The 26,787-nt window shown below is 41.1% G+C and overlaps 1 protein-coding gene across 1 annotated transcript in view; it reads left to right on the forward strand.

Moving 5' to 3' along the window:
• Positions 1 to 26,787, forward strand: part of ERC2 (ELKS/RAB6-interacting/CAST family member 2) — an 832,212-nt gene that overhangs the window by 15,281 nt on the left and 790,144 nt on the right. The window contains exon 2 of the mRNA XM_064593283.1: positions 18,163 to 18,956. Coding sequence (XP_064449353.1) covers positions 18,300 to 18,956 — 657 coding nt within the window. The 5' untranslated portion in view covers positions 18,163 to 18,299. The remainder of the gene's footprint in view (positions 1 to 18,162; positions 18,957 to 26,787) is intronic.

Genomic DNA, 26,787 nt, shown 5'->3' on the forward strand with positions numbered 1-26,787 from the left:
CACAGAGCCAGTCATTGTAAGATGGAATCACAGATAGCACGTGCATGGGACCCCTTTCTCTTGACATCCTATGGTGAGGCATGCTTGGGCCAAACATGACTGGACACTTGATGGGACTGTGCTCCAGGGCAGGCACTCACACACGTGGTGACCATTGGTGTTACGAGGTCCAGCCTACACCCACTGATGTTTCCTGCCATTCACTTGAGCTGTTTGCATAACTATATTATCTCAGCAGGATTTATCCTCCTTCCAGCCTTTCCAGTGATTGCCTTCCTCTTGATGTCCAAGCATTAGGAATAGCTATTTGTTAGGAAAGAAATCAGGGTCCAGGAGTGATAAAGAAAATACATTTGGAGGCCGTTAAAATGGTTGGTTATGTGTATCTGTGCCTCAAAAGACATCATTTACAAGTGAGTTGCATTTATCTAGAGACCTAACATCAGATATTTTTTATCCCTGAAAGAATGCCATTACCAGATTGGTATTGTGGCAAAGGGAGGAAAGAAGTGAGAAATAAATCAGTGAGAAAATGCTGCTGTATATTTTAACCTAAATGTTAAATATCTTGTTTTAGTACTGCATTTGTGGGAGCTGGGTGTATTAATCAGACACTGCTAGGTTATGCTGAGATAACAACCTCCAGATCTCAGTGGCTTATTTCTCTCTCCTGGGTTGTGTGTGGTGCTGCCCTACATTGTCTTTATTCTGGTTCTCAGGCTGAAGGAGTGGTCCCTTTCTTGGATGAGCCAGTCTCACCGTAAAGAAGAAGAAACCAATGGATTGCACATAAGATGGCTCTTCCAGCTTCTGTGTGGATATGGCATGTGTTACTTCAGTTCTCATTGCATTTGGCAAAACAAGTCACATGGCCAAGCCTGATGTCGGAGGGGCAGGAAGGATTCTCCTTTTATGGGAAACAGACTGTGGGGATGAGCTAACTAGAGAGGGACAGTGAGTATTTTTTTTTTTAATTTTTTTTTTTAAGATTTTATTTACTTATTTGCAAGAGAGACAATGAGAGACAGAGAGCATGAGAGGGAGGAGGGTCAGAGGGAGAAGCAGACTCCCTGCCGAGCAGGGAGCCCGATGCGGGACTCGATCCCGGGACTCCAGGATCATGACCTGAGCCGAAGGCAGAAGCTTCACTGACTGAGCCCCCCAGGCGCCCCTAAATGAAACACTTTCATCTTCTGCATAGTACCTGGGGCGTGGGTTTTGCTCAGTAAATATTAGCTACCTGGAAAGCTAAAAGTATTTATTTATTTATTTATTTTTTAAAAGATTTTATTTATTTATTTGAGAGACAGAATGAGAGAGAGGGGGGAGGGTCAGAAGGGGAAACAGACTCCCTGCCCAGCAGGGAGCCTGATGTGGGACTCGATCCCGGGACTCCAGGATCATGACCTGAGCCGAAGGCAGTCGCTCAACCAACTGAGCCACCCAGGTGCCCCGACAGTGAATATTTTGAACAAATGATGCAATTTGCTGCACTGGCAAAAAATTTACCCTCATGAGCAAATTGCTTAGCAACCTTTTTAATCAGCTGATCTTCGTAGAGCCATTGCAACATGTTTAATATTGTTATTCCTCTTTTATACATGAGGAAGAAACATATTGTGCTTAAGGGTCTAGTTCTCTTCCTGGAATCCATGTAAAACCACCCACGTAAGTAGTATTATTATTTCTAATAATTCTATCAATTTACTGTCTTTCAAGAACCGATTGTAGAGATTAAAGAGAACATAAGGCTCAGAATTCGAATGCTTTTCATAGTCATATGTGGAATTAATAGAGAGTAAAGAACTAGTTCTTAACAACAAGATGATCATCCTTTAATATTGATGAAGATGAGGGTTGTTGTACTGAGTATTTACTAAGCTTCAGGCACTGTGCTGAGCACTTGCGCTTTCTCTGATTTATCAGGACTCACCTTAGTTTGTGAAGTAGCCATTGTTATCCAGAGGCCATTGTTATTCACTGAGGCTCAGAGAGGTTTGTTAACTTGCTCAAGGTTTAAAAGATAATAAATGTGGGATTCAGGACTCAAACAGATAATAAATATGGGATTCATGACTTAAACAGAATTTCTCAAAGTTGGATGAGATACTTTTTTTTTTAAAGATTTTATTTATTTATTTATTTATTTATTTAAAGATTTTATTTATTTATTTGAGACAGAATGAGAGAGAGAGAGAGAGAGCTCATGAGAGAGGGGAGGGTCAGAGGGAGAAGCAGGCTCCCCGCCGAGCAGGGAGCCCGATGCGGGACTTGATCCAGGGACTCCAGGATCATGACCTGAGCCGAAGGCAGTCGCTTAACTGACTGAGCCACCCAGGCGCCCCATGATTTTATTTATTTTTGAGAGAGAGAGAGCGTGTGTGTACATGAGCGGGGGTGGGGGGTAGGGGTGGGGTGGGGGTGGAGGAGGAGGGGGGCAGAGGGAGAAGCAGGCTCCCCACTGAGCTGGGAGCCCAACCCTGGGGCTCAATCCCAGGATCCTGGGATCATGACTTGAGCTGAAGGCATTTGCTTAACCAACTGAGCCACCCAGGGGCCCGGAGCGATACCTTTTAAAGACCAAGGGTTGGGCGCCTGGGTGGCTCAGTTGGTTAAGCGACTGCCTTTGGCTCAGGTCATGATCCTGGAGTCCCTGGATCGAGTCCCGCATCGGGCTCCCTGCTCGGCAGGGAGTCTGCTTCTCCCTCTGACCCTACCCCCTCTCATGTGCTCTCTCTCTCTCATTCTCTCTGTCTCAAATAAATAAATAAAAAAATCTTAAAAAAAAAAAAATAAAGACCAAGGGTTGGGCGCCTGGGTGGCTTAGTTGGTTAAGCGACTGCCTTCGGCTCAGGTCATGATCCTGGAGTCCCTGGATCGAGTCCCGCATTGGGGTCCCTGCTTGGCAGGGAGCCTGCTTCTGCCTCTGACCCTCCCCCCCCTCATGTGCTCTCTCTCTCAAATAAATAAATAAAATCTTAAAAAAAAAAAAAAGACCAAGGGTTGACTTAAATCATTGTATTGTAATGATTGTAATGGTAATATGTAATGTAATTGCAGGTGAGGTTTTTTTGTTTAGTTTAGTTTTTTTGTTTCTTAGCTCCTACTCCTTTATAAAACCTAAATCAATTTAGAAATTAAGGATACTTCAGGGCACCTGGCTGGCTCAGTCAGTGGTGCATGCGACTCTTGATCTTGGGGTGGTGGGTTTGAGCCCCATGTTGGGTATAGAGATTACTAAAATAAACTTAAAAAACAAAGAAATTAAGTACACTTCATATTACTAATTCAAATAGACAAAGTTAATTTAACCACATTAACTAAGTTACTGCTTATAAATAAATATGATAAATATGTAAAAAACTGTTTACTATTCTGGGTGGGTTCTTTGGCAGTCAACTGCTCTCCACTGCCATGTACTGGGTGGTGACTTAGTTCTCCCACCATATTCACAATATTCAACTTCTGCGAAACTTTGATTCATGCTGAGGAACTTGACCTCCCTTACCTTTCACTGAGTAAGAACACATCATTTAGATTCCCAAGTCCCATCTTTTTTCCTTTCTCATTGACCCAAGGTGATTCCTGAGGGTAGGGCTTGTTGCTCAAACACAATGGGCATGGCTGCAGTGATGATCAAGGGTATCCTTACATTATTTGTTTTCAGAGTACTGAAATAAAAACAACCTTAAGTTCTCATGAAATTTATAAATTCTTTATACACAGCTGTGGATCTACCCCCTCCTCAGTACTTGCCCAGGTTAAACAACTGGGTTTTCTCTCTTTGGTACTACTCTGTCTTTCTTTCATAAAACTCTCTCCATCTGAGACCACACCCTATACTCCTAGAGAGGCTCTCATCTATTTCCAGTGTTCACAACACCTGGCAGCCTTGCACAATAGAGTTATTGCTCATGTTACCTGAATAAAGGGACTGTGGCTCCCTTTTGAAATGGAAGGCTTTGGGTCTCTGGAAGGTCAGAAACCATATTACAGATTTGTTCTCTAGAAATATTGTTGAAGATATTTGAACTATGTGCTGTAATTTCCCTCTTACTATATTTTTTATATTCGGTAAGTTCACCCTTATCTGTGCACTAAGAGATTTAACTGAGTTTTTTTTTTTTTTTTTAAGATTTTATTCATTTATTTGAGAGAGAATGAGCTAGAGAGAGCATGAGACGGGGGAGGGTTAGAGGGAGAAGCAGACTCCCTGCTGAGCAGGGAGCCCGAAGCGGGACTCGATCCCAGGACTCCAGGATCATGACCTGAGCCGAAGGCAGTCGCTTAACCAACTGAGCCACCCAGGCGCCCCTAACTGAGTTTTTTGATGACTTAATGTAGATATTGACTCTCATTCACTATTATTTCAGTTTTTTTGAGGCATTTCTGAGTACCATTCAGCCCTGCCTTGGCCCTTGCTAAAGGCTCAGGTGACTCCTTCATGGTAATCAGTCATATTTTGAGAGACCCCAGAATTAAGATATAGCATTCATTCTTTCTCTTTTCTGCAGAATACATAGATGAATGCTTGTCTCTAAAATGTGCACATTGAAGCCATTTCCCATCTCTTGGTATTGATGGTGGTCCTTTTTTTTTCTTCCCTTCTTTTTGGAATAGCTTAAAATCTTTGCCAAAATTTTTCCTTGTGTGCATGATTATGTGTATTTTCTTTTCTAGCAAAAGCCTATTTAGACATAATCCTACATGTTGATTTTAAATGTAGAAAAATTTTGTGTGATTGAGTTTTTAAGGGTATAGGGGTAGAATTGTTATTCTTCTACCTTTCTATACTTTCTCTGGAACATCTGTTGACAGATGGAGAATTTTTTAGTGTAAACCCAATAATTCCTGAATATTCTTTTTTTGTAAGTACACTATAGCTAAAGCTTTGTCAATTGACATTTTATGTTTGCAGATTAAAGAAAATGCACAGGTGTTTTAAAAATGAATCTAAAAACCTTATTTATCTCTTTAGTGCAACCAGCTTAATTTGTTATATTTATGAAACTTTATGAGGCAATGAATAATATTGTTATAGTCAGTATACTATATTAATCATAATTGTCTTTTTATTTTGATTTAGCATCTCAGCTTTTCTATTTTTACTGTTTATTGTTTGAGATTTTGCTACATTTTTAACTTGTGGATTTAGCTATGTACTAGATGGTGGTCTGTTCCTTTAACAAAAGTTTTTAGGGGTTTCAGGTTTTAAATTTAATCCTTTAGAATAAATTGACAGAGTTTGAAATTAAAACTATGGAAATGGTTAATGGAAAGTGCAGTTAACTAATTCATGGATGTACAGAGTCCTTACCTTGTAGTACAGAATATAGTCAGCCTCTTCATTTACGTACCTTACCATAAAATAGAGCCAAGGCAGCTGAACATGTAATCATGCTAAATCTGTACATGGAAAACAGTAATTATAAAACGAGTTTGAGGGAACTAAAGGAGAGAGTAGTGATGTGTGGATGAATGTGTTTGAGTTGCAAAGTGCTTGGAGAATGATGGGAAAGCAATTTTTAAAATCTCTGCTACATCAGGCTTGATTTTTTTTTTTTCCTGATTCATATCATTGTGGAATTTAAAAATGAAATGGCTTATTATTGGGACTTTCAGTATCTACAGATGTGTAATATTGTAGCCTGAAGATGATGGGAAAAATGGCTATTTTTCTTTCCAGTTTTAAAAAATGGTTGATGTCTTGAATAGTAGGCTAAGTTTGACTTAGGACTGTCTGACAAGGCAAGTGTCATGAACTGAGAGAGTTCTAAGACAATTTGGAATTTCAAAATCAGTGTGCCCTATTCAGGTAGCCTTGAGCTTATCACATTTAGCTTTATTTGAGCATTAGCTGGGTGCTGGGCATTGTGCTAATTACTTTTCTTTTATTATCTTACTTAATCTTTCCCAAATCACTATGAAAAGTACTGCTGTTATCCCCATTTACAGCTGAGAAAAGTGAGGATTGGAGATTATTTTGCTTAAAGCTGCACATCAAGAAATGAAAGATGTGTTTCCAATCAGATCTGATTTTGAGGTCCTTTCTTGCCTTTTTAAAAATACTATGTCAGGGCACCTGGGTGGCACAGTTGGTTAAGCATCTCACTCTTGTTTTTGGCCCAGGGTTGTGACATCAAGCCCCACATTGGGCTCCATGCTCAGCATGGAGCCTGCTTGGGACTCTCTCTCTATCTTCCTCTGCCCCTCCCCAACCCCCTGCACAGGTGGGCGTACTCTCTCTCTCAAATAAATAAATAAATGTTTAAAAAATTATTAAAAAACAAACTATATCTCACCTTCCTGGCTATGGTAACAAAATTGTTGTATTAATTGTCATGGAAGTGATTTTTTTAAAAAATATTTTTATTTATTTATTTGTCAGAGAGAGAGACAGCGAAAGAGGGAACACAAGCAGGGGGGATGGGAGAGGGAGAAGCAGGCTTCCCGCGGAGCAGGGAGCCCGATGCAGGGCTCCATCCCAGGATCCTGGGATCATGACCTGAGCCGAAGGCAGATGCTTAATGACTGAGCCACCCAGGTGCCCCGTCATGGAAGTGATTTCAATGATATGATGAAAATGTCATAATATTAAATATGTTCTTTCAAATATTCAAAACTGTTTTGAATCCTCTGTGTTCTATTAGGTCTGGTCAGGAAGAGCCCCTGCAAAGGGCCTCAGGCTCTAGAGGGCCCACTCTGGCCCTCATCTGACTGCATCTTCCCCATGGGGTTGGAGCCTGCAGTGCTGAATGGAGGTGCCCACCTGAAGCCTATGATGGCATTCTAGGGTCCACTCTGGGTACCCGCAGGCCTGAGACTTCCCTTCCTAAATGACTTCGAGTTGTCTTCCAGGGTCTGTTTTTTGCCAGGTCTTTCCTCCTGAGGAGAAGTCAAGCTACCAATGTGTATACCCTTAGGCCTGGAGTTGCTGAGGGGCGCCTATTTGTAAAAGTATAGACCAGGTGTCAGCAAACCACTGCCTGTGGGCTCAATCCAGCTAACACTTGTTTCTATAAATAAAGTTTTATTGGAACACAGCCACACTCATCTGATTACAGATTGTCTATGGCTGCTTTTGTGCTGAAATGCAGAATTGAGTTGTTGTGACACAGACTAATGGCCCACAAAGCCTAAAATATTTACTATCTGGTATTTTATAGAAAAAGTTGGCTGGCCCTGGTCTAGACAGAGCTAGCCTAGTGTGCAGGCTGCAGAATTCATGTGTATGAGATCCCCTGGGGTGTGGCTAAGCCAGGGGTGTGGAGAGAAGGATGTTGGCTGGAGACAGGCCTCCTCTTGCCACCATGTTTTGGCCAGAACATTAAAGAATCCAAGAATTCTTAGTTTAAAATTAAAACTTCACCTCCACGTTTTTATGTTTGTCAAGGTAGGAAGATAGAATATATTTTATTTACCAGGTTGTTAGCTCGATTTATAACTGTAAAATGTATGGATATATGGTATTTGGGCCTCTATTTGTATCCTTGCCCTGGGCCCCACAAATGTTAGAAGAAATGTAAAAACCCTGGGGTACAGGGTAAGGGTTTAAAATAGGAGCCCAGAGAGGCCCCAATAAATAATCACACAAATTAATATAGAATTATAAAGTGTAGAAGGGCTTTTGGATCATATATGGATTGTTCAAAAACCTTGCTCCAAATTTCATTTGTCCAAATTAAACCAAAAATGCTGGAACCCACCTGCCAGCTTAGCAGGAAGTTCCAGGTCTGTCATCCAGGGCTCTCCCTACCTCTCTCTTCCTCTCCCTGTCTTCTCCCCTGACCCCCTACCCCAGAATCACACTGCCCCAAAGTGAGGGGGATATGGATATAAATCCCATACCTAAGTCCAGAGATGGTTTCTGTCCCACTATTCTGCTATGTGATTGCATCTTTTTTTATTTTATTTTATTTTTAGAACAGCATTCATTCTTTTTTTTTATTCTTATGTTAATCCCCATACATTACATCATTAGTTTTAGATGTAGAGTTCCATGATTCATTGTTTGTGCATAATACCCAGTGCTCCATGCAGAATGTGCCCTCCTCAATACCCACCACCAGGCTAACCCATCTCCCACCCCCTTCCCTCTAGGACCCTCAGTTTGTTTTTCAGAGTCCATCGTCTCTCGTGGTTCGTCTACATCTTTTTTTTTTTTTTTAAAGATTTTATTTATTTATTTGACAGAGACAGAGATAGCGAGAGCAGGAACACAAGCAGGGGGAGTGGGAGAGAGAGAAACAGGTCTCCTGCTGGGCAGGGAGCCCGATGTGGGACTCGATCCCAGGACCCTGGGATCATGACCTGAGCCGAAGGCAGACGCTTAACTACTGACCCACCCAGGCGCCCCTGTCATTGCATCTTTGAGCCACAAGGTGTTGCCATTGAGACTGGTCTTCCTCAGACAGGAGGATGCTATGGTCCCAACTAAATGGTCCAGCAAGGGAAGGCCAACCCAGTTTCTCAGTGGCCAGCTCAGCCACTGGTGTGCCATGCATGGTGCGGCAGATGCCGTTGGTGTCTCACCCACATCTCGGCACTCGTGGACTGTACTTGGAACATGAGGGCTTTCTCATTGCCTCCATGCAATGCAGGCTGGAAGTGCTAGGGGAGCAGATGTCTACCGATGGTCAGTGGGTACCTTACCCTGATGGAAGTATAACTCTGAGGCAGGCTTTACACTGTTTCTCAGAGCTCCTTCAGCATGACTGAACCCAGTTTCCCACAGCAGAAACTTCCTCGAAAATGTACCCCAAGTTGACTTCTTTCACTTTCATGTTTTAGTGCCAAATTCTCCCCAGAGTGCTTCCTGGGATTACCTTCTAAATGAGCCACCTGTACCCAAATCCTTGTCTCAGTGTCTGATTGTGGGGAGCCCTGCCGGGAACACTTGGACCTCCTCATGGGTCATATCCTTGTACATAGCATTGTGCCCCAATGCACAGGCTCCACGCAGCATGGCATGGCCCCTAGGAGCTTCCCATCTCACCCACATGCTTTGTCCATACAGGCTTCTCCATGACCCCTGGGTCACTTGTCTTGAGTCCCAATCACCAGCCTGGGTATCCTCTTATCTTGAAGTAATTATTTTATTCCTGATAGCTGTAGTATTGTTTGTAACCATGTTCATCTCCTCCCACCAGGCTCACTTACTCTGAATCTTGGGCTTTGTGAGTGGAGTGTCAGTGACTTTCCTCCCCAAAGGCTCCAGAATCCCTTGTGCATATTAATTACTCTCCTGCATGGTTTCCTATTTTGCAAACCAAGAGTCTGAGGAGGTGCAGCCTTGACTGGGTCTTTCATACCATGAAAAAAAAGCATTATGCTTTGAGAGAACGTAGCCAAGAGACCTGATTTGGATGGGACAGACCTTGTAGAGGGTATGCAATTGGATGTTGTGATCTAAGTGATGAGTAGGAATGAGCCCTGCAGAGAGAATAGCACAGGGGAAGCTGAGTAGGAAGGGACTTGGTGCAACTGAGCATCAGAAAGAAGACTCAGGCAGAGTCAGTGATTAGAATGGCAAGAAAGGCTGGAACTGTTGGCATTGGCCAAATCCTGTAGGACCTCAGGCCATGGAAAGGATTTTGGTATTTGTCCAAAGAGCACTGGGATGCTTTGAAGGGTTTTAAGTGAGTCAGGGGAGGTATTTTGTGATCAGGAGTGAACTTTAGAATATGATGTGTGAGACAGAAGGAGGAGGATTAGAAAAGGAGAGATGCTTTGGGAGGGTATGGGAGAGCTGAAGCAAGTCATGTTGTTGCAATAGGGTGGTGACAGTAGAAGGGGAAACGAGAGCAAATCAAGACAGATTTTGGAGGCAGAATTGATAGGATTTGGTAACGGACTCTAACTGGGTGGCGAAGGAGAATGAATTCCTCTTTAAGGTATTTTAGGGGCTCAGTCAGTTAAGTGTCTAACTCTTGATTTTGGCTCAGGTCATGATCACAGGGTCCTGAGTTTGGGGCCCGTGTCAGGCTTCCCACTCAGTGTGGAGCCGGCTTGAGATTCTTTCCCCCTCCCTCTCCCTTCCCTTCTGTTCCATCCCCCCCATTCGCACTCTCTCTCTAAAATAAATAAGGTCTTAAAAAAAAAGATATTTTATATGGGTAAGAGTGGTAAAATGTAAATGCCTAGAGGGGCAAGCATGAAAAGAGAGCATCAGATTGAATACAAGGCCGAAAGGAATGGAGGGGACTGTGGCAAACTGGAGGGGGCATGCTCTCTCTTGAAGGGGTAGCTGCTGGTTGGCTCTAACCAGTTGTCATGTGGGGAAATGGGTCTGGCATTGTCAGATTTTCAGATTTTTCAGGAGATGCTGCAATCTGTATTTTAATTTGAAATATCTGTATCTCTCCCTTTAGATCAAAATTCTAAGGAACATTGTGCTAGCCATGTATAACACATCTGTGGGCCACATCTGGCTCTGGGCAGCTGCTTCTTGCTTGAGATTTGTTCTGCACTCTGTCTTCCTCTAGAAGAATTTCAGAATTAACTGTACTTTGTGACACAAATGTTTTTAAAAGTTAGGGATGCTGAGAAGAAAAAAAAAAAGGATATTTTAATTTGGGCTAAATCTTGGGAGATACTGATGATCTCAGCTCACACGGTCTGTCAGCAGGGCTCAGGTGATGGGCTGAGGCTGAGATCTGTGGAAATGAACTTAACCTAATTTAGAGCAGATAGGAGGAAGTGCTTTCTTCTTAAAATAGACCATTCCAGACCATGATAGTCTGAGACACTTGAGGTAGACAGAAGTCAAGGCTCTCTCCACCTTGTTTCCCCCTGAGCTTAGAGATCAAGAGTCCATAAACCTTTTAAAGAATGAGTGGATGAGTGTATATTTTATTTATGAATCCATATGCAATTAGAGAAAGTTTTCTTACAGGTCCATAATAGCGTCTGCGATTTGATTATGTTTTTGAGCCTTAAATGGAACTTACCCTCAAACTTTGAATTTTTTTTCATGAGGTGTTTTGGAAGTGAAAGGTGTCATGCAATTAATTTCCTTTGTGTCGTATTCAGCAACATTTGTCTGTTTCTGTGCTCAGTTTAATCTAATTAATAATTTATCCTTCTTAGGATTGTACATCACAACTATATAAGAAAGCAGGTGTTTTTAAGAGTTTACAAGAAAGCTCAATGATTGAGGCTATCTTGGCTTCATAATAGTACTTGAAACAGTAAAGTCTTAATTTTGACCTTATTTCCTATAATGCATTTATGGGTAGGTGGAAAAGCTTAGAAATGGTTACCTTGAAGTCAGTCATGGGCAATAGAAGGCATTATTGCATTATTGATTGCTGAAAAAAGTTGATCTCTTTGCTCTTTCTTTTTTTTAAAATTTTTTTTTATTTTTAAAGGAATCAATAAGGCAGTATCTAATGTTTTAGAAGCAGGTAATGTTTTTATTTTTTTTATTTATTTTTATTTTTATTTTTTTAAAGATTTTATTTATTTATTTAAGAGAGAGAGAATGAGAGACAGAGAGCATGAGAGGGAGGAGGGTCAGAGGGAGAAGCAGACTCCCCGCTGAGCAAGGAGCCCGATGCGGGACTCGATCCCGGGACTCCAGGATCATGACCTGAGCCGAAGGCAGTCGCTCAACCAACTGAGCCACCCAGGCGCCCCCTCTTTGCTCTTTCTCAGGGATTCATTTTATAGAACTAAAAAAAAAAAGTTCAGGATAGACGAAAATTAGGAGACTACAATCCAAAAAACCTGAGTGTCAAAACAAGTACCTAAAAATATATCAGGAGACTTAAACACAGCTGGGGGTGGGGAGTTTGTGAGTGACTCAGTAGAACAAGTAGGAATCATGAGGCTTAGGAGGACATGACAGCCATGGGAACTCGCCTTGGCTTACCTTGTCAACTGGGCCTGTCTCATCTCTGAAATGAACATCACCCTATGTGCTGCAACTAGCTATAAGGGCAAAATTGTTCCAGGAAACCATCCTGCTCTTTGTAAATCTGGAGAAAGAGAGTAATTCCCAAATAAAGTGTTGGGCCTAGGTTGCTAATGATGATTTATTGTTAAGAGGATGTGTACTGGTGAAGAAATCATTGTTATTTTGATGGTCTCTGAAATTCCTCTTTGATTTAATAAGTTCTGTGGAATTGTACATAATGCCTCTTGTCTGGTGTACTCTTGGAGTAAGCAATATCCACCTGTTTCCTCACTTCTTAGACATACAGACTGATGATGATGGACCTGTATTCCTTTTGACATTCTGGCTTCTCTGTTGAATGTTTGAAAAATAAATACAGAATTATATGTATTTCTTGTTCTAGTAGGGTCAAAACCCCAACCAGTCATTATTTTGATCTCCTGTATTTCCTATCACTCTTTGGGTTGATTGGGTGGTCCTTCTATTACACATAGTGTTGGCTGTCACTCATGCACCTAATTTTAGATGGCAGCTGGGCTGGACAGTCTAAGAGGCCTGTCTCACCAGTCTGGTGTCTTGGTGCTGGCTCTTAGCTGGGATGCTTTGGTTCTCCTTCTTGTAGCTCTCTTCATGTCTCATCTTCTGGGATCTTTCTGTGTGACTTCTCTTTCCAGTAAGATAGCTTGGGCCTTAAATCTCTGTTTTTCATGGCTGCTAGGCCTCTTTAAAGCTAGGCTCAGGGCTGGAACAGTGTCACTTTTGCAGCATCTGCTGGTCCAACCAGTCACAAGGCCAGTCTAAATCCAGGTAGAAGGGAAATAGAATCCACCTCTTTGTGGAAGGTGAGACAAAGGTGTACAGGAAGGAGAGGAATTGGTGGCCATCTTGGAGACTCATGGTGGCCATTAAAAATCATGTTTTATTAAGATGTTTTATGGCATTAATATTAAGTGGAAAAAAGGAGATGACACTGAGACAAGACTTTGAAGAAAAAGGAGAGTGTAAGACTTTATATAGATTTTAATAACTAATTTTGTCTAAAATTACACACTTAAAAGAAATTGGAAGCAACAACATCAACTTATTAACAGATATTGCCTATCGGTGCCAGGATTTGGGAGTGTTTTCATTTTCTTCTGTTTGCATATCTACATTTTAAAAATTTTCTATAATCATCCATCAGTTGTTTTCACAATTAAGGAAACTGATAATTTCTTGGGCCAGTTAGAAAGTCTGACAAATTTCAAAGATTAGAAACATATATGTTATATTCCATGATCCTAATGCCAAGAATTAGAATGACTAGCCAAAATTAGAACCAATTAGCCAAAAACTTATAACCACTTTGACATTTAAATATATCTTTCTGAATAATCCCTGGCATAGAAAAAAAATTCAAAAGAAAAATAGCAAGCTATTTACAGATGACAAGAGTTCTATACATAAAATCCTGGAATAGGCAGCCAATGTGTATGATCTTACATACCTCTATCAGAAAATATGATTTGAAGGTAAATGAATATTTAATACAAAGAGACAAAGTAAACACAAAGAAAGTAGAGATTATTATTATTATTTTTTTAAAATATTTAAAATATTTATTTACTATTTATTTATTTTTATTTTTTTATTCTTATGTTAATACCCATACATTACATCATTAATTTTAGATGAAGTGTTCCATGATTCATTGTTTGTGCATAACACCCAGTGCTCCATGCAGAATGTGCCCTCCTCAATACCCACCACCAGGCTAACCCATCCTCCCACCCCCCTCCCCTCTAGAACCCTGTTTGTTTTTCAGAGTCCATCGTGAAAGTAGAGATTATTATTAAGGATAAAGAGATGCTGATGAAATGGAGGATAGAATGTAGTAAAATGTATCAATAAAACAAAAACTGTAACTTTAAGACACTAAAAAAGCAGACCAACATTTGCCATACAGTCATCAAGAGAAACAGAAAAATACAAACAACATTAGGAATAAAATAGGGACATAACTGGAGATTTTTAAAATTTTAAGGAAAAGTTAAAGCAATACCAGTAAGGCTGAAAAATCTGGATGGAATGGACTGTTCCTTCAGAAACACTTTAATGGGGGCGCCCAGGTGGCTCAGTCGTTAAGCATCTGCCTTCAGCTCAGGTCATGATCCCAGGGTCCTGGGATTGAGCCCCGCATCGGGCTCCCTGCTCAGCGGGAGCCCTGCTTCTTCCTCTCCCACTCCCCCTGCTTGTGTTCCCTCTCTTGCTGTGTCTCTCTCTGTCAAATAAATAAAATCTTTAAAAATAAAAAAAAAAGAAACATTTTAATGATCATTGATACAAAATAGGTAACAAGCCTTAACAGATCACTAAACATAGTGAAAAATAAAAAAGTAACCAACAACCAAGCCCATTTAGTTTATGGTTGTGTTCTTCTAAATGTTTCAGGGATAGAGAAGTTGCTTATTATGCTAACTGTTCCAGAACATGTGAAAAATATGAAGTTTCTCAGTCCATTCCATGACACTAACATAAACCTGATACTACACCTAAAGAGACCCCAAGGAAACTGGAAGCCATTGTCAACATGTATTGCTCTTTAAATAAGGAAACATTGTTTCAAATAAGTTACTATATCTCTGTATATAGTATGTTATCTCTGTGTTGTGTGTGTGTGTTTCCAAAATGATCAGATCCACTTTTTGTTGGTTATTGCAATTTTCCAGCACCTGGGCCAGCTAGGCTGGTAAAATCACCCAAGATGAAATCTGTGTGGGTATACATTTTATCAGATTTGGACTGGACTTCCAACCTAGCTAGAGACCTCAGAAATGTCTGCCTCTAGATACAAGAGAAGACAGGGAAGGACAAGTTAGATTTCATCAGTTCCAGGAAGACAACTCTAATAGTGTTGGCTCAGCCGGAACCTAAATTCCTAGATTCTAAGCATAGAAAAAATAACAAATTCATTTAGCTGTTGGAATTATAGAAGGGAAAAATATATCTTCTTAAGTTCATAGCAATGAGCATCTATATTAAGAAAAAAAAGAAAGATCTCACATGAACAACCTACTTTACACCTTGAGGAACTAGAGAAAGAAGAATAAATTAAGCCCAAAGTTAGTACAAGGAAGAAAATAACAAAGATCAGAAATAAATTTCAGAGCAGAAATAAATGAAAGAGACTAAAAAGACAATATAAAAGATCTTTATTATAGAAATTTTCACACATACAGGGCGCCTGGGTGGCTCAGATGGTTAAGCGTCTGCCGTCGGCTCAGGTCATGATCTCAGGGTCCTGGGATCGAGTCCCGCATCGGGCTCCCTGCTCCTTGGGAGCCTGCTTCTCCCTCTGCCTCTCTCTCTCTGTCTCTCATGAATAAATAAATAAAATTAAAAAAAAAAAAAGAAATTTTCACACATACAAATAAACAAAAGAAAATGAAAACCACTTGGAATCCCACCACTGTTAACATTTTGATGTGTGTTGTCCCAGTCTTCTCTGTAAGTTAGTGTGTATGTATGTGTGTTTTATAATGTAAGCCATAAAAATGTTTTGTAGTCTGTTCCCCCATCCCTGCCCCGACTGGTGTGTCAGGAATATCTTTCCACCTCATTAACTATTCATGTTACAGTCACATTATTCTATCTACTGTCTGTCTGTCTCTCTCATCATTTGTGTAACTGCCTATTGTTGGAACTGTTGATTTGCCTTTTCTAGAGAACAGATTATCATGCAAAAATCTTAGATACAAAATGATTTTTGTATATTTTCAGGTAAAATAAAATGAAGCTCTGAGCAACATAAACATTTGAAACTAAGTTCCTTAGTTAGAAACAGGAGTATAATTCTTTGTTGGGACTTTTCAGGGAAAGGAGGAGCTTTTATGGAAAATGTTTCTTCACACTGTATATGAGGACTCTTTAGGGTATAAATCACAGATACCCCAACTAGAATTGAATGTAATGAAAAAACTTATGAGCGAATATATCCATTGTCTGTTGCTGCAGCATCCCTGCAGAACATCCAGCTGCAAAACATTAGTGACATAGTAAGAAGTATTTGTTTAGTCCACTAGTGTATGGGGCTCATCGGATGTCAGCTGGACTCGCTCATGCATCTGTGGTCACCTGCTGGTTGTCTAGGCAGCTTTGCTGATCTTGACTGGGCTTGCGGTTGGTTGGCTGTTGACTAGGACACCTTGACTCTATTTCATATATCTCCTCTAACAGCAAGCTAGACTGGGCATATTCTAATTACTATTGCAGAGGAAAAAGAGCAAGAAAGTAGATAACACAAGTGCTACTTCAGGCCTCTGCTGCCTTCCCATATGCTACCACCTTATTGGCCAGAACAAATCATATGAGTGAACTCAGAGTCAAATTGGGAGGGCACTGCCAAGGATATAGATGCAGGAAGGAGTAAAGAATTGGAGCCATTAACTCAGTCCGTCTACCTGGCATGTGTAACTAAACTGGCCTGGGGTAGATGTACCTTCAATGACTGCTGAATCCAGGGTATCAAGTGATGTCACTTGTTTTGATTTCATACTATCTAAAGTTTGGCTCTGGGGCGCCTGGGTGGTTCTGTCAGTTAAGCGTCTGCCTTCAGCTCAGGTCATTATCACAGAGTCCTGGGATGGAGCCCTGCATCAATCTCCCTGCTCAGCGGGGAGTCTGCTTCTCCTTCTCCCTCTGCCTGCCACTCCCCTTGCTTGTGCTCTCTCTCTGTGTCAAATAAATAAATAAAATCTTAACAACAAAAAAAGTTTGGCTCTGCTTTCCTTTGCATTAGCTTCACTCCCAAGGCAGCCGTTTCCATATGGTAGTCCTCAGAAGCTCCATCTCAAAGGCAAGTAATTCTAGCTGAAAAAGAGCTTATCTGGGGCACCTGGGTGGCTCAGTTGGTTGAGCGACTGTCTTCGGCTCAGGTCATGATCTTGGAGTCCCAGGATTGAGTCCCGCATCAGGCTCCCTGCTCAGTGGGGAGTCTGCTTCTCCCTTTGACCCTACCCACTCTCATGTACTCTCTCTTAAGTAAATAAGTAAAAATCTTAAAAAAAAAAAAAAGAGCTTATCTTTCCCAATTGTTCCAGTTAAAGTATGGTATAAATATTTTTGGGCCAATGTGGGTCACCTGCCCATCCCTAACCTAAGGTCACTCAGCCAATCAGTGTTAGAATGGAAATTTGAAATCTGGTTTGCCCTTCTCTAAAATCTGTGGTCTTAGTGTCTAAAGGTGAAGAAAAATAAAGTACACTAAACATATCCTCAGAGGAAGAGCAGGAGGCCATCATGCACCACAATAAGGCCATTTGGGTCCTAACATTGAAGGGATAATCACAACCCTGTAACCCAGCTACATAAAATTCTGCAACAAAGTACTTGAATGACTATGACAGGGAGCTGCTACTACTTTTCTCCAGGGGATATGGGACCAGGAGCTCTGACATGGTCTACTGTTCCCTTGTGCCATTTCTCCTTTAGGTGTGGATTAGTGTGGAATAAATATTTAGGTCAACCAAAATGGAAAAGAAGTCCCAAAACACCAGCCTGAAAGAAGTGTGTGAAGGGAGAAAAAGACAGGACTACCATTTTCTCTGGTAATAGCATTTAGGATCTGGCTAGAAGTATAGGAGTCTTGATGGTCGAACCACCTCTTTTTCTTCTAGCTCCAGAATGGCCAGTAGGTTCCAACTCCTGAGTCAATGCGAGTTGATTATTGGTAAACCATCTAGAGTGTTATGTTGAGAAGAATTCCTACCTTGGTGGAAATGAGGACTGTGGTGGATTAGTGATGTCTGGAATGTGTACAGGAGTGGGAAGTAACAACATGCTTGACCGTTATTTGACATCCCAGGAAGCAAACACTTCTCAGAGTCACTGTCAAGCCACTTGTGTATGGGGGTCATGCCTCTCGTATGGAGTATTTTATAGCTAAGTTCTCTGTGATGAGGAATTCTGTGGTGAATTTTCTGGAGGTCCCAACTGTCACTTAGCACAAACCAAAATGCAGAGCATCATTTTCCCTGAGGAAAATGGGCTGCTTCTTTGCTCTGAGCACTTTTGAGCTTGTTTGGGAGCAGGTGGGGGAAATACACAAAATGTTTACGTGTAGTAAGTAAAGTTTGGGGCTACTTTTTAAAAAAACGAATATGGGTGTGACTATTGTTTTTGTATCTGTCATTATCATCGTTGATCTATCAATATATTTAAAAAAATATAATATAGTCAGAGTTCTAAAGAAGTTTGTTTTTGATTATCTTTTTTTCCTCATTTTTCAGATCCTCTGGAATCATTTTCTGGTACAGACTGTGAAAAGAATGCATTGAAAATTCTGGCCAATAGTGGAAATATTGGCATAACCCCCAACTTAGTATAGCAGTCTTTCTCTTCAGTAGCACCTCATAATAGAATAAAAATGTATGGAAGTGCAAGAACAATCACCAATCTGGAAGGCAGTCCTTCCAGATCTCCTCGTTTGCCAAGGTCTCCTCGTTTGGGCCACAGAAGAACAAGCAGTGGGGGAGGTGGAGGAACAGGCAAGACACTGTCCATGGAGAATATCCAGTCCCTTAATGCAGCCTATGCTACATCTGGACCTATGTATCTGAGTGATCATGAGGGGGTGGCTTCGACAACTTACCCAAAGGGCACCATGACTCTGGGAAGGGCCACAAATCGAGCTGTATATGGAGGCCGAGTCACAGCCATGGGGAGTAGTCCCAATATTGCTTCTGCTGGACTTTCCCACACAGATGTTCTTTCATACACAGATCAACATGGTGGTCTGACTAGCTCATCCCATCATCACCACCACCAGGTCCCTTCCATGTTGAGGCAGGTAAGGGATAGCACAATGTTAGACCTTCAAGCCCAGCTCAAGGAACTTCAGAGAGAGAATGACCTCCTCCGGAAAGAACTAGACATCAAGGACAGCAAGTTAGGATCTTCCATGAACAGTATCAAGACCTTCTGGAGTCCTGAGCTCAAAAAGGAGAGAGTCTTGAGGAAAGAAGAGGCAGCCCGAATGTCTGTCCTCAAGGAGCAGATGAGGGTTTCCCATGAAGAAAATCAGGTAGGTTATGACTCATCTCAGTGTTTTTCAGCCTTGGCTTCTCACTGAGTAGTTGATGCTTTGCAGATGGCACCACGACCTGCGCAGAAGTTTGGCATCATCAAGAAAGCTATGGTTTAGTACGTGTTTGACTTAGAGACTACAAAAGGTCATAAGCAATATGAAATTATAACTTGTGATCTTGTTTTCCAATAACTTTTTCACACTGTTGCAGAAGAGGGGGAATCATTCTTTATTGCCTAACTTTTATACTTGGTTATTTTTTTTTTCTTTTTTAGCAGTAACAACAGCAGCTCAGATGTACTTCCCTCTGCATCGAAGAGGAAAATGTTAATTTTTGCAAGAGTAGACACTTTAACAGCAACATTTAGAGAGCCACATTTGACCGGTGAATTGAATTATTCTTGAAGTCACAGCAACTATTTCTTTCTAGAATGAGTGGAGTTTATTCTCTAAACAGCAAACCAAATATTAAATAACACTGGGTGGAATGGGTTTGATATCATGTTGGAGAAACACAAAAAGTTGTAACCTGGTCTTTCCTTTATCCATTCATATTAAATAAGCGTGTACTATGTGCAGGGCACCTTCTTACTCTTTTCTGATCTATCTTCCATGTTACAGCAAGATCAGTTTTCCCAGTGTCTACTTGCAGTTATACCATTTCTCTGCTTTAAAGCCCTCAATAGGGGCGCCTGGGTGGCTCAGTCGTTAAGCGTCTGCCTTCGGCTCTGGTCATGATCCCAGGGTCCTGGGTTTGAGCCCCACGTTGGGCTCCCCGCTCCGCTGGAAGCCTGCTTCTCCCTCTCCCACTCCCCCTGCTTGTGTTCCTGCTCTCGCTATCTCTCTCTCTCTGTCAAATAAAATCTTAAAAAAATAAATAAAGCCCTCAATAATTACTTATTGCCTTCAGAGTGAATTCTGCCTCTTTGGCTGAGCTGATGGCACCTTCATTTGGAAGGCCCGAGCCAACCTTTTCCAGCCTTATCTCATACCACCTCCATGCACATCTCCTATGCTACGTGCACTCCCACTTAGTAACTTCTGCACATACTCAGGGTTTTCCCCCTTCAGTCCTTTGCTCTTTCTGTTCCCTTTCCCTAGTGGCCTTCTCAGCAACCCCTCTCCCTGCCTCTTCCCTTTCAGGGTTGGCCAGTCTCCGTTTCCAAATCCTACCTATTCTGTGGAGCTCATTTATCTGCTGTTGTTTTCATAAGGGCTTTGGAGTCCGACATGCCTGGGTTTAAATCCCAGCTTCACCTCTTATGAGTAGTGAGATAAGTGCGATGAGATGGGGAGTAGAGAGTGCTGTGCCATTTGGCGGAAAAATTTCAAGGTATCGTTTAACTTTCTGTAGAAATTTGAGATAACTCCAACTTGGCTGAACTAGTGATTCTTTGATAATTGGTCTTGATGTTGGCCTCACGAAGCTCTCTGTCTTTCTTGGGTTTATCTGCTGGCCCTCCTATCTGTTTCCCTGGATACCACCCCTTGGAGTCCAAGTATCTTTAGAAGCATTTTTGATCTCTATGAGATCTCCTCTTTTGTTCTGCTTCTATGTGTAGAAAGCAATCACCTTATCCTTTTGACAATCTGACGGAGCCTTTGCTGGTTTTCAGATGTGGAAATGTGATTTTTAGTTGGAACAGACAGTTGTGTTCTTCAATCCTAAATCAAATTAATGCTCTTTACTATCATTTCTGCTTTTTCCCCCTGACGTTACTGGTTCATGATGTCCTTGTGAACCTGTTACTGCTATGTGTATTTCCCTAGTTCTGTACCGGTTTTCTTCTTTTGTTGTTTTGGAAAGTGTTTACAGCCATTTAGGAATGTTGCAAGTAGCAACAAAAAAGTTTGAAAGCCATTCTTTAAACTGTCAGCTCCAAAATTGCTTTTATCTTATGTTGCTATCATTAAATTTTTTTTGAGCACAGACTCACTTATATGTGTATATTTACTTATAAATTACATGATGTGCTATTATGCCAATGTATTGTGTGTCTTTTCTGACATTCACAAAGAATTAAATATGGAAGTGGTTGACAAAATTAAATAATATATTGAGGGACACTTTAAGGACACACAAAACCTTCTTGCTGTTGTAAAAACATTTTTAACGCCTTGTTTATTTTGTAAGGGTTAGTTTAGTTTAAACTGGGAAATATCCATAATTCTACTTAACCGTCCCATGTTGCTGTAAGCCCGAAATAAGCGAATACTGGAGGGGTGCTTCTAGTACCCCTTCCTAGCTCTGGAAAATACTATGATCACAGGCTACCTTGGGTACTATGGGTACCCTATAACCATGTGACATGTGATCCAGTAAAAGCTCCAGTATTAATCTATTAAATATAAGTAAAATGTAATTATTTTCTTCTTTAGGTTAAAAATGTAAAAGGAGGAAGAAGCACAGAGAGTTTGAAAAGTCAATTTACTTGCAGTATGAGGTAGTCTTACCAAGTAAAGAATATAAAGATTGGCAAAAAGCAAGTTATTTTTTAAACACTGAAGCACCTCTCCTTCTCCTGTGGGAATTATGTCAGGATCTGTTTTAGGGGTCTGTGAGTACCTGTTGATCAGGATAGGGTAGATCCTGCTGCAGCAATCCAAGCTCAGTGGCTTAACACATCGAGAGTCCTTATTCACCGGAAGTGTGAAGTAGGTCAGGTGACTCTGTAGGGCAGCCCCCCTCCAGACAGTGACTCAGCATTCAGGCTTTCTACATCTTGACACATGCTTCAAGACTTGTTACACCAGAGGAAGGGGGTGTGTGGAGACGGCACATCGGCTCCTCAATTCCTTAGGCTGGAAGTGACACGACTGCAAGGGCTTGGGACGTATAGTATAGTCCTCTCTTCTTTCCAGGAAGGAGAGTCAGATATGAAGGAACACTGGAAATTTCTACCAGTGGGGTGTTTGTGTTTGTCAAAAAGTGGAGCTCGATGAAATAAAGCTTGGGGAACAATCCAGACTCCGGCTGTTGCTGCTGTTTCTATTATTACTGCTTCTGCTACCAATAGACATCTGTTGGGGGCTTACAATTTGCCAGGCATGGTCCTTGGAGGTTTGTGTACGTTATCTTATTTACTGTTCGCATCAGGCACCTGGGGTAGGTGCTAGACTTTTTCTTGTTTTACAGATGAAAAATAAATGTAGAGAGAATAAGCAGCTTGCCCAAGTTCACACAGCTAGTTAATGAGAGAGCTGGGCTTTAAGGCTTAGGTCTAGTTCATGCCAATGTCTAGGACTTAACTTTATGTTCACTAACTCCTTATAGGAACACTGAGCTGTGAATATAATCTTAGTTTAATGGGAAGATCATATTATGTTAGATAAAAAGACTAGTTCTGATAGAATGATTGAGAATGTGATTTAGTGGGGCACCTGGGTGGCTCAGTTGTTAAACATCTGCCTTCGGCTGGGGTCGTGATCCCAGGGTCCTGGGATCAAGCCCCGCATCGGGCTCCCTGCTCAGCGGGAAGCCTGCTTCTCCCTCTCCCACTTGCCCTGCTTATGTTCCTGCTCTCGCTATCTTTCTCTCTGTCAAATAAATAAATAAAATATTAAAAAAAAAAAAAGAATGTGATTTAGTTTAATTGGGATTTTTATTCTTAATTAGGAATTTATTTCATTTTCTCAGAAGTGGTTTTTTGTGCTGTTTAGAGTTTCTACCATTTACCATAACTGACTATAATTTCCCTTTAGAGGAAAAAATCATGGAAAATTTTTCTATATGGAAGAAAAGAATGTAAAGGAGATGAGGGACATTTGACTGTGCTTTCTTATGCATAGCAACCAGAGACTGCATCTACAAATGTAGTTCTACCAGTGCGTATTTGGATAATTAGAAGTTCACTAACCTAAATTCTAAAACAATTTGAGCTATACTATTTGAATACAAATGGGAAGCAGGTCTATCATAGGGTGGAGGTCAGGAAGCTCAAGTTCTGTTGTATATGAAATTCATGGTTCTGTGTATTTAATGCTCACTAATACAAACCTTTCACCCTTATGTGCAGTGTTGAAGAGGGCAACCACTCATCAATTCTTTTGGAGTATATTTTGAAGTTCTAGTGATTCTGTCCAGGGGAACTGAACCCAACTCCAGATCTAAGGGAGGATGTTGAGCACCCTTCCTGTGTTATAGGAAGTGCAGGACTATTTGGAACCTTGGAGGCAATGGGTAGGGGGCTGTGACCAAATTTCTTGTGTGCAAAGAGTAGTTACTTGGGTTCCTGGATGGATATTCCACCCCAGATCCTATTCTGCAGGCTCTCTCCAAGGTGCTACTTCTCAGCCACATAGATCTGCATGAATAGAAATACATTTGGGACCACTAAGAGTTGCAATATTGGCATTAGGAATCACTGGAGTGCATGGATGCACAGTTACCCTTATGTTATCACTTGTGCTTTTTACTTCATGATACACTTTCTTGAATGGAAGAAGAAGGTGGTGGAGTATTATAGACAGCTAATTCTTTGAAATGGTGTGAACCCATAGCCCGTGCTCTCAATGTCACACCTGTAGACTGACTTGGGGAGAGGTGAATAGAAAAGATTTGGAGTGGGGGTGCCTGGGTGGCTCAGTTGGTTAAGCGACTGCCTTCGGCTCAGGTCATGATCCTGGAGTCCCGGGATCGAGTCCCGCATTGGGCTCCCTGCTCGGCAGGGAGTCTGCTTCTCCCTCTGACCCTCCCCCCTCTCATGTGCTCTCTCTCTCTCTCTCAAATAAATAAATAAAATCTTAAAAAAAAAAAAAGAAAAGATTTGGAGTGGATGTTTGGCTGCCACTTGAGGCAACCCCCTTATTAATTTTGTAATAGCCTATGGAGTTGGAGTGGATGTTGGGGGCAGGAGAATGCAACTACTGGAAAGTAAAGTGACCTAATTTTCTCTAAAAGTTTATATGATTGTCCTTTCTTTGCAGCTCCATTCTATTTACCTGCATGATAGAGATCAGAGAGGGAAAACATGGTAGAGAAGAAGTTTTCAGAAAGTTCATAAGGACTTACGTCTTGCAGTTTGATGCATATAAGTTATTGACTTTTCATATTCCTGGATTTTTTGGTAATTATTAATTTTATATTTCTAATAGATTACTTTTTCCAAATTAGATGTGTATTAAGCAGTTTTGAGACATTTTCCAAACTTGTGCATGGCTAGCCAAGGATCTGCATGAATATAAATAGCATCACACGCTGGGAGATTGTACTCAATCTAATATTTACCCATCTTGTGCATGCAGAAGTGGGACAAGGTCACTGGGAAACGTAACCTAAGAAGTGTAAGTAAACCTGCCTGGGGAGTTTTATGGCTTTGAAGCAATGGTTATGTGATCATTTCTATTTCTGGCTTAACACAATAGGAAATAATTTACTCTAAATCAATATTAGTATGGATTTTTGATGAGTTTTTTAGCTAGTTTCAATGTATGATTTATTGGCTCTCATTTTGAGCCTGTAACTTGAACAGGTCAAGATGGGTCATGTTTCCATGTGTCTCTTATCATTGTTTTTTGTTTTATTTGATTACACTCTAGGGCCATTTCAACAGGGGTCTGTTCTGTTCTAAACTCTGTTCTAAAATGCTCATGTCACTGGGAGTGTCCAGATATGAAGAGCTGTACCAATTGGAGTGGGTGATAGAATTCATTCTATCTCCTGTTGGGAAGGTGGCGAGGTAGCCACTGTGAAGGGGTGTCCACTAACTATTAAATGCAGCTGCAGTACCTTGAGTACTGGGTGTTTGTGAAATCAAGGGCTCAGCTTTGGAGTTTCAGATCCATCCAGTTTGCCGATGGGACTTAAATATATTCACTGCTTAGATAGACCTGTTTTATTCCTGTACCTTCTTTCAGACCCCATTCCTTCTGCTACTCTGAATCTGAGATCCATGGATCCCTCAAAGCCAGTTTTCCAAAGCGTATCCAGGGAAACGACACTTTCCAGAGGGGATTTTCCAGCCAAATAAACTTGAGACATGACATACTAGGTAGTCCTATCCTGGAAATCCATAATGCATCTGTAATGGATTGAGTTATGTTCCCCCCAAAAAGATATGTTGGAATCTTAATCCCCTGTAACTCAGAATGTGATTTTATTTGGAGATAAGTTCTTTTTAGAGGTAATCAAGTTAAAATGAGGTCATTTGGGTGGGCGCTAACCCAATGTCTGATGTCCTTACCAAAAGGGGAAATTTGGACACAGACATAAACATGTACAGAGGGAAGACCATGTGAAGAGGCAGGGAGAAGATGACTGTCTACAATCCAAGGAAAGAAGCCTGGATTCTTCACTCACAGTCCTCAGAAGGAAGCAACCCTGGTGACACCTTGACCTTGATCTTCTGGCCTCCAGAACTGTGAGACAATAAATTTCTTTGTTTAAGCCACCCAGTTTGTGATGCTTTGTTATGGCAGCCCTAACAAACTCATACAATATATCAGCATGTGAAATGAAATGCTTTAACTCCTGCAGTTAAAAAAAATTTATTAAGGGGGCACCTGGGTGGCTCAGTTGGTTGAGCAGTTGAATGTCTGACTCTTGATTTCGGCTTACATCCTGATCTCGGGGTTGTGAGATTGAACCATGCATCAGGCTCCATGCTCAGTGGGGAGTCTGCCTGAGATTCTTTCTCTGCCCCACACCCCCCCCAAATAAATTTTTAAAAAAGGAAAAAAAAATCATTAAGTTTGCTTAGCTTCAGCAAAGACCATGAAACTTTATCTTAAACCAAGCATCTATATATTTAGCAGCTATTGCTGCAGTAATGCTGTATAACAAGGCATTCCAAAACCTATTGGCTTAAAAAGATAAGCATTTACCTCTCCCTCATGTATCTGCAGGTTGGGTGCAACTTAGTTGGGCAGGGCTGGACTTCAGGCTGGAAGTTGGCTTCAAATATGTTCTACATGTGTCCACATTCTCCCTGGGACAGAAGTATTCAGGAATTCATCTTATGATGGATCATAGATGCCAAGAGTCCAACCAAACCACACAGACTGTTTTAATTTTATTTTATTATGTTATGTTAATCACCATACATTACATCGTTAGTTTTTGATGTAGTGTTCCATGATTCATTGTTTGTGCATAACACCCAGTGCTCCATGCAGAATGTGCCCTCCTCAATACCCATCACCAGGCTAACCCATCCCCCACCCCCCTCCCCTCTAGAACCCTCCGTTTGTTTCTCAGAGTCCATAGTCTCTCCTGGTTCATCTCCCCCTCCGAGTTCCCCCCTTCATTTTCCCCTTCCTGCTATCTTCTTCTTCTTCTTCTTCTTTTTTTTTAAACATATAATGTATTATTTGTTTCAGAGGTACAGGCCTGCCACACAGACACTTTTAAAGCCTCTGCTTATATCAAGTCAACTCACATTGTATTGCCTAAAGCATGTTACATGGCCAAGCCCAGAGTCAGTGGGGTCAGGGGAATGTACTCCCTGCCAAGTCACTCATATATATATTCTGTTATATATGTTAACATATATATGTTATTATTATATATATTGTTTAATATATATATTTTAAATAATCTTATTTGTCATAAACTATAAATATTCTTAGAACTAAGGGAATAAAGGCCACACTTTGGAAAAGACTGCTTCAGGAGTAGCTCTGGAAACAAGATATTAAAGTTTGAGACCTGTGAAGGTAGATGAACGCTGTCAGTGTGGTCAAAGGTTCCTTCAGTGGCTGGGCCTTCCAGAGTATCCTAGTGATGCCTGTTTTTTTAAAAGATTTTATTTATTTATTTATTTATTTATTTGAGACAGAGAGAATGAGAGAGAGAGAGCACATGAGAGAGGGGAGGGTCAGAGGGAGAAGC

This window comes from Mirounga angustirostris, unplaced genomic scaffold, assembly GCF_029215605.1.
Source record: "Mirounga angustirostris isolate CCGP_5_RB_7025 unplaced genomic scaffold, mMirAng1.0.hap1 SCAF_1, whole genome shotgun sequence".
Taxonomy (NCBI): domain Eukaryota; kingdom Metazoa; phylum Chordata; class Mammalia; order Carnivora; family Phocidae; genus Mirounga; species Mirounga angustirostris.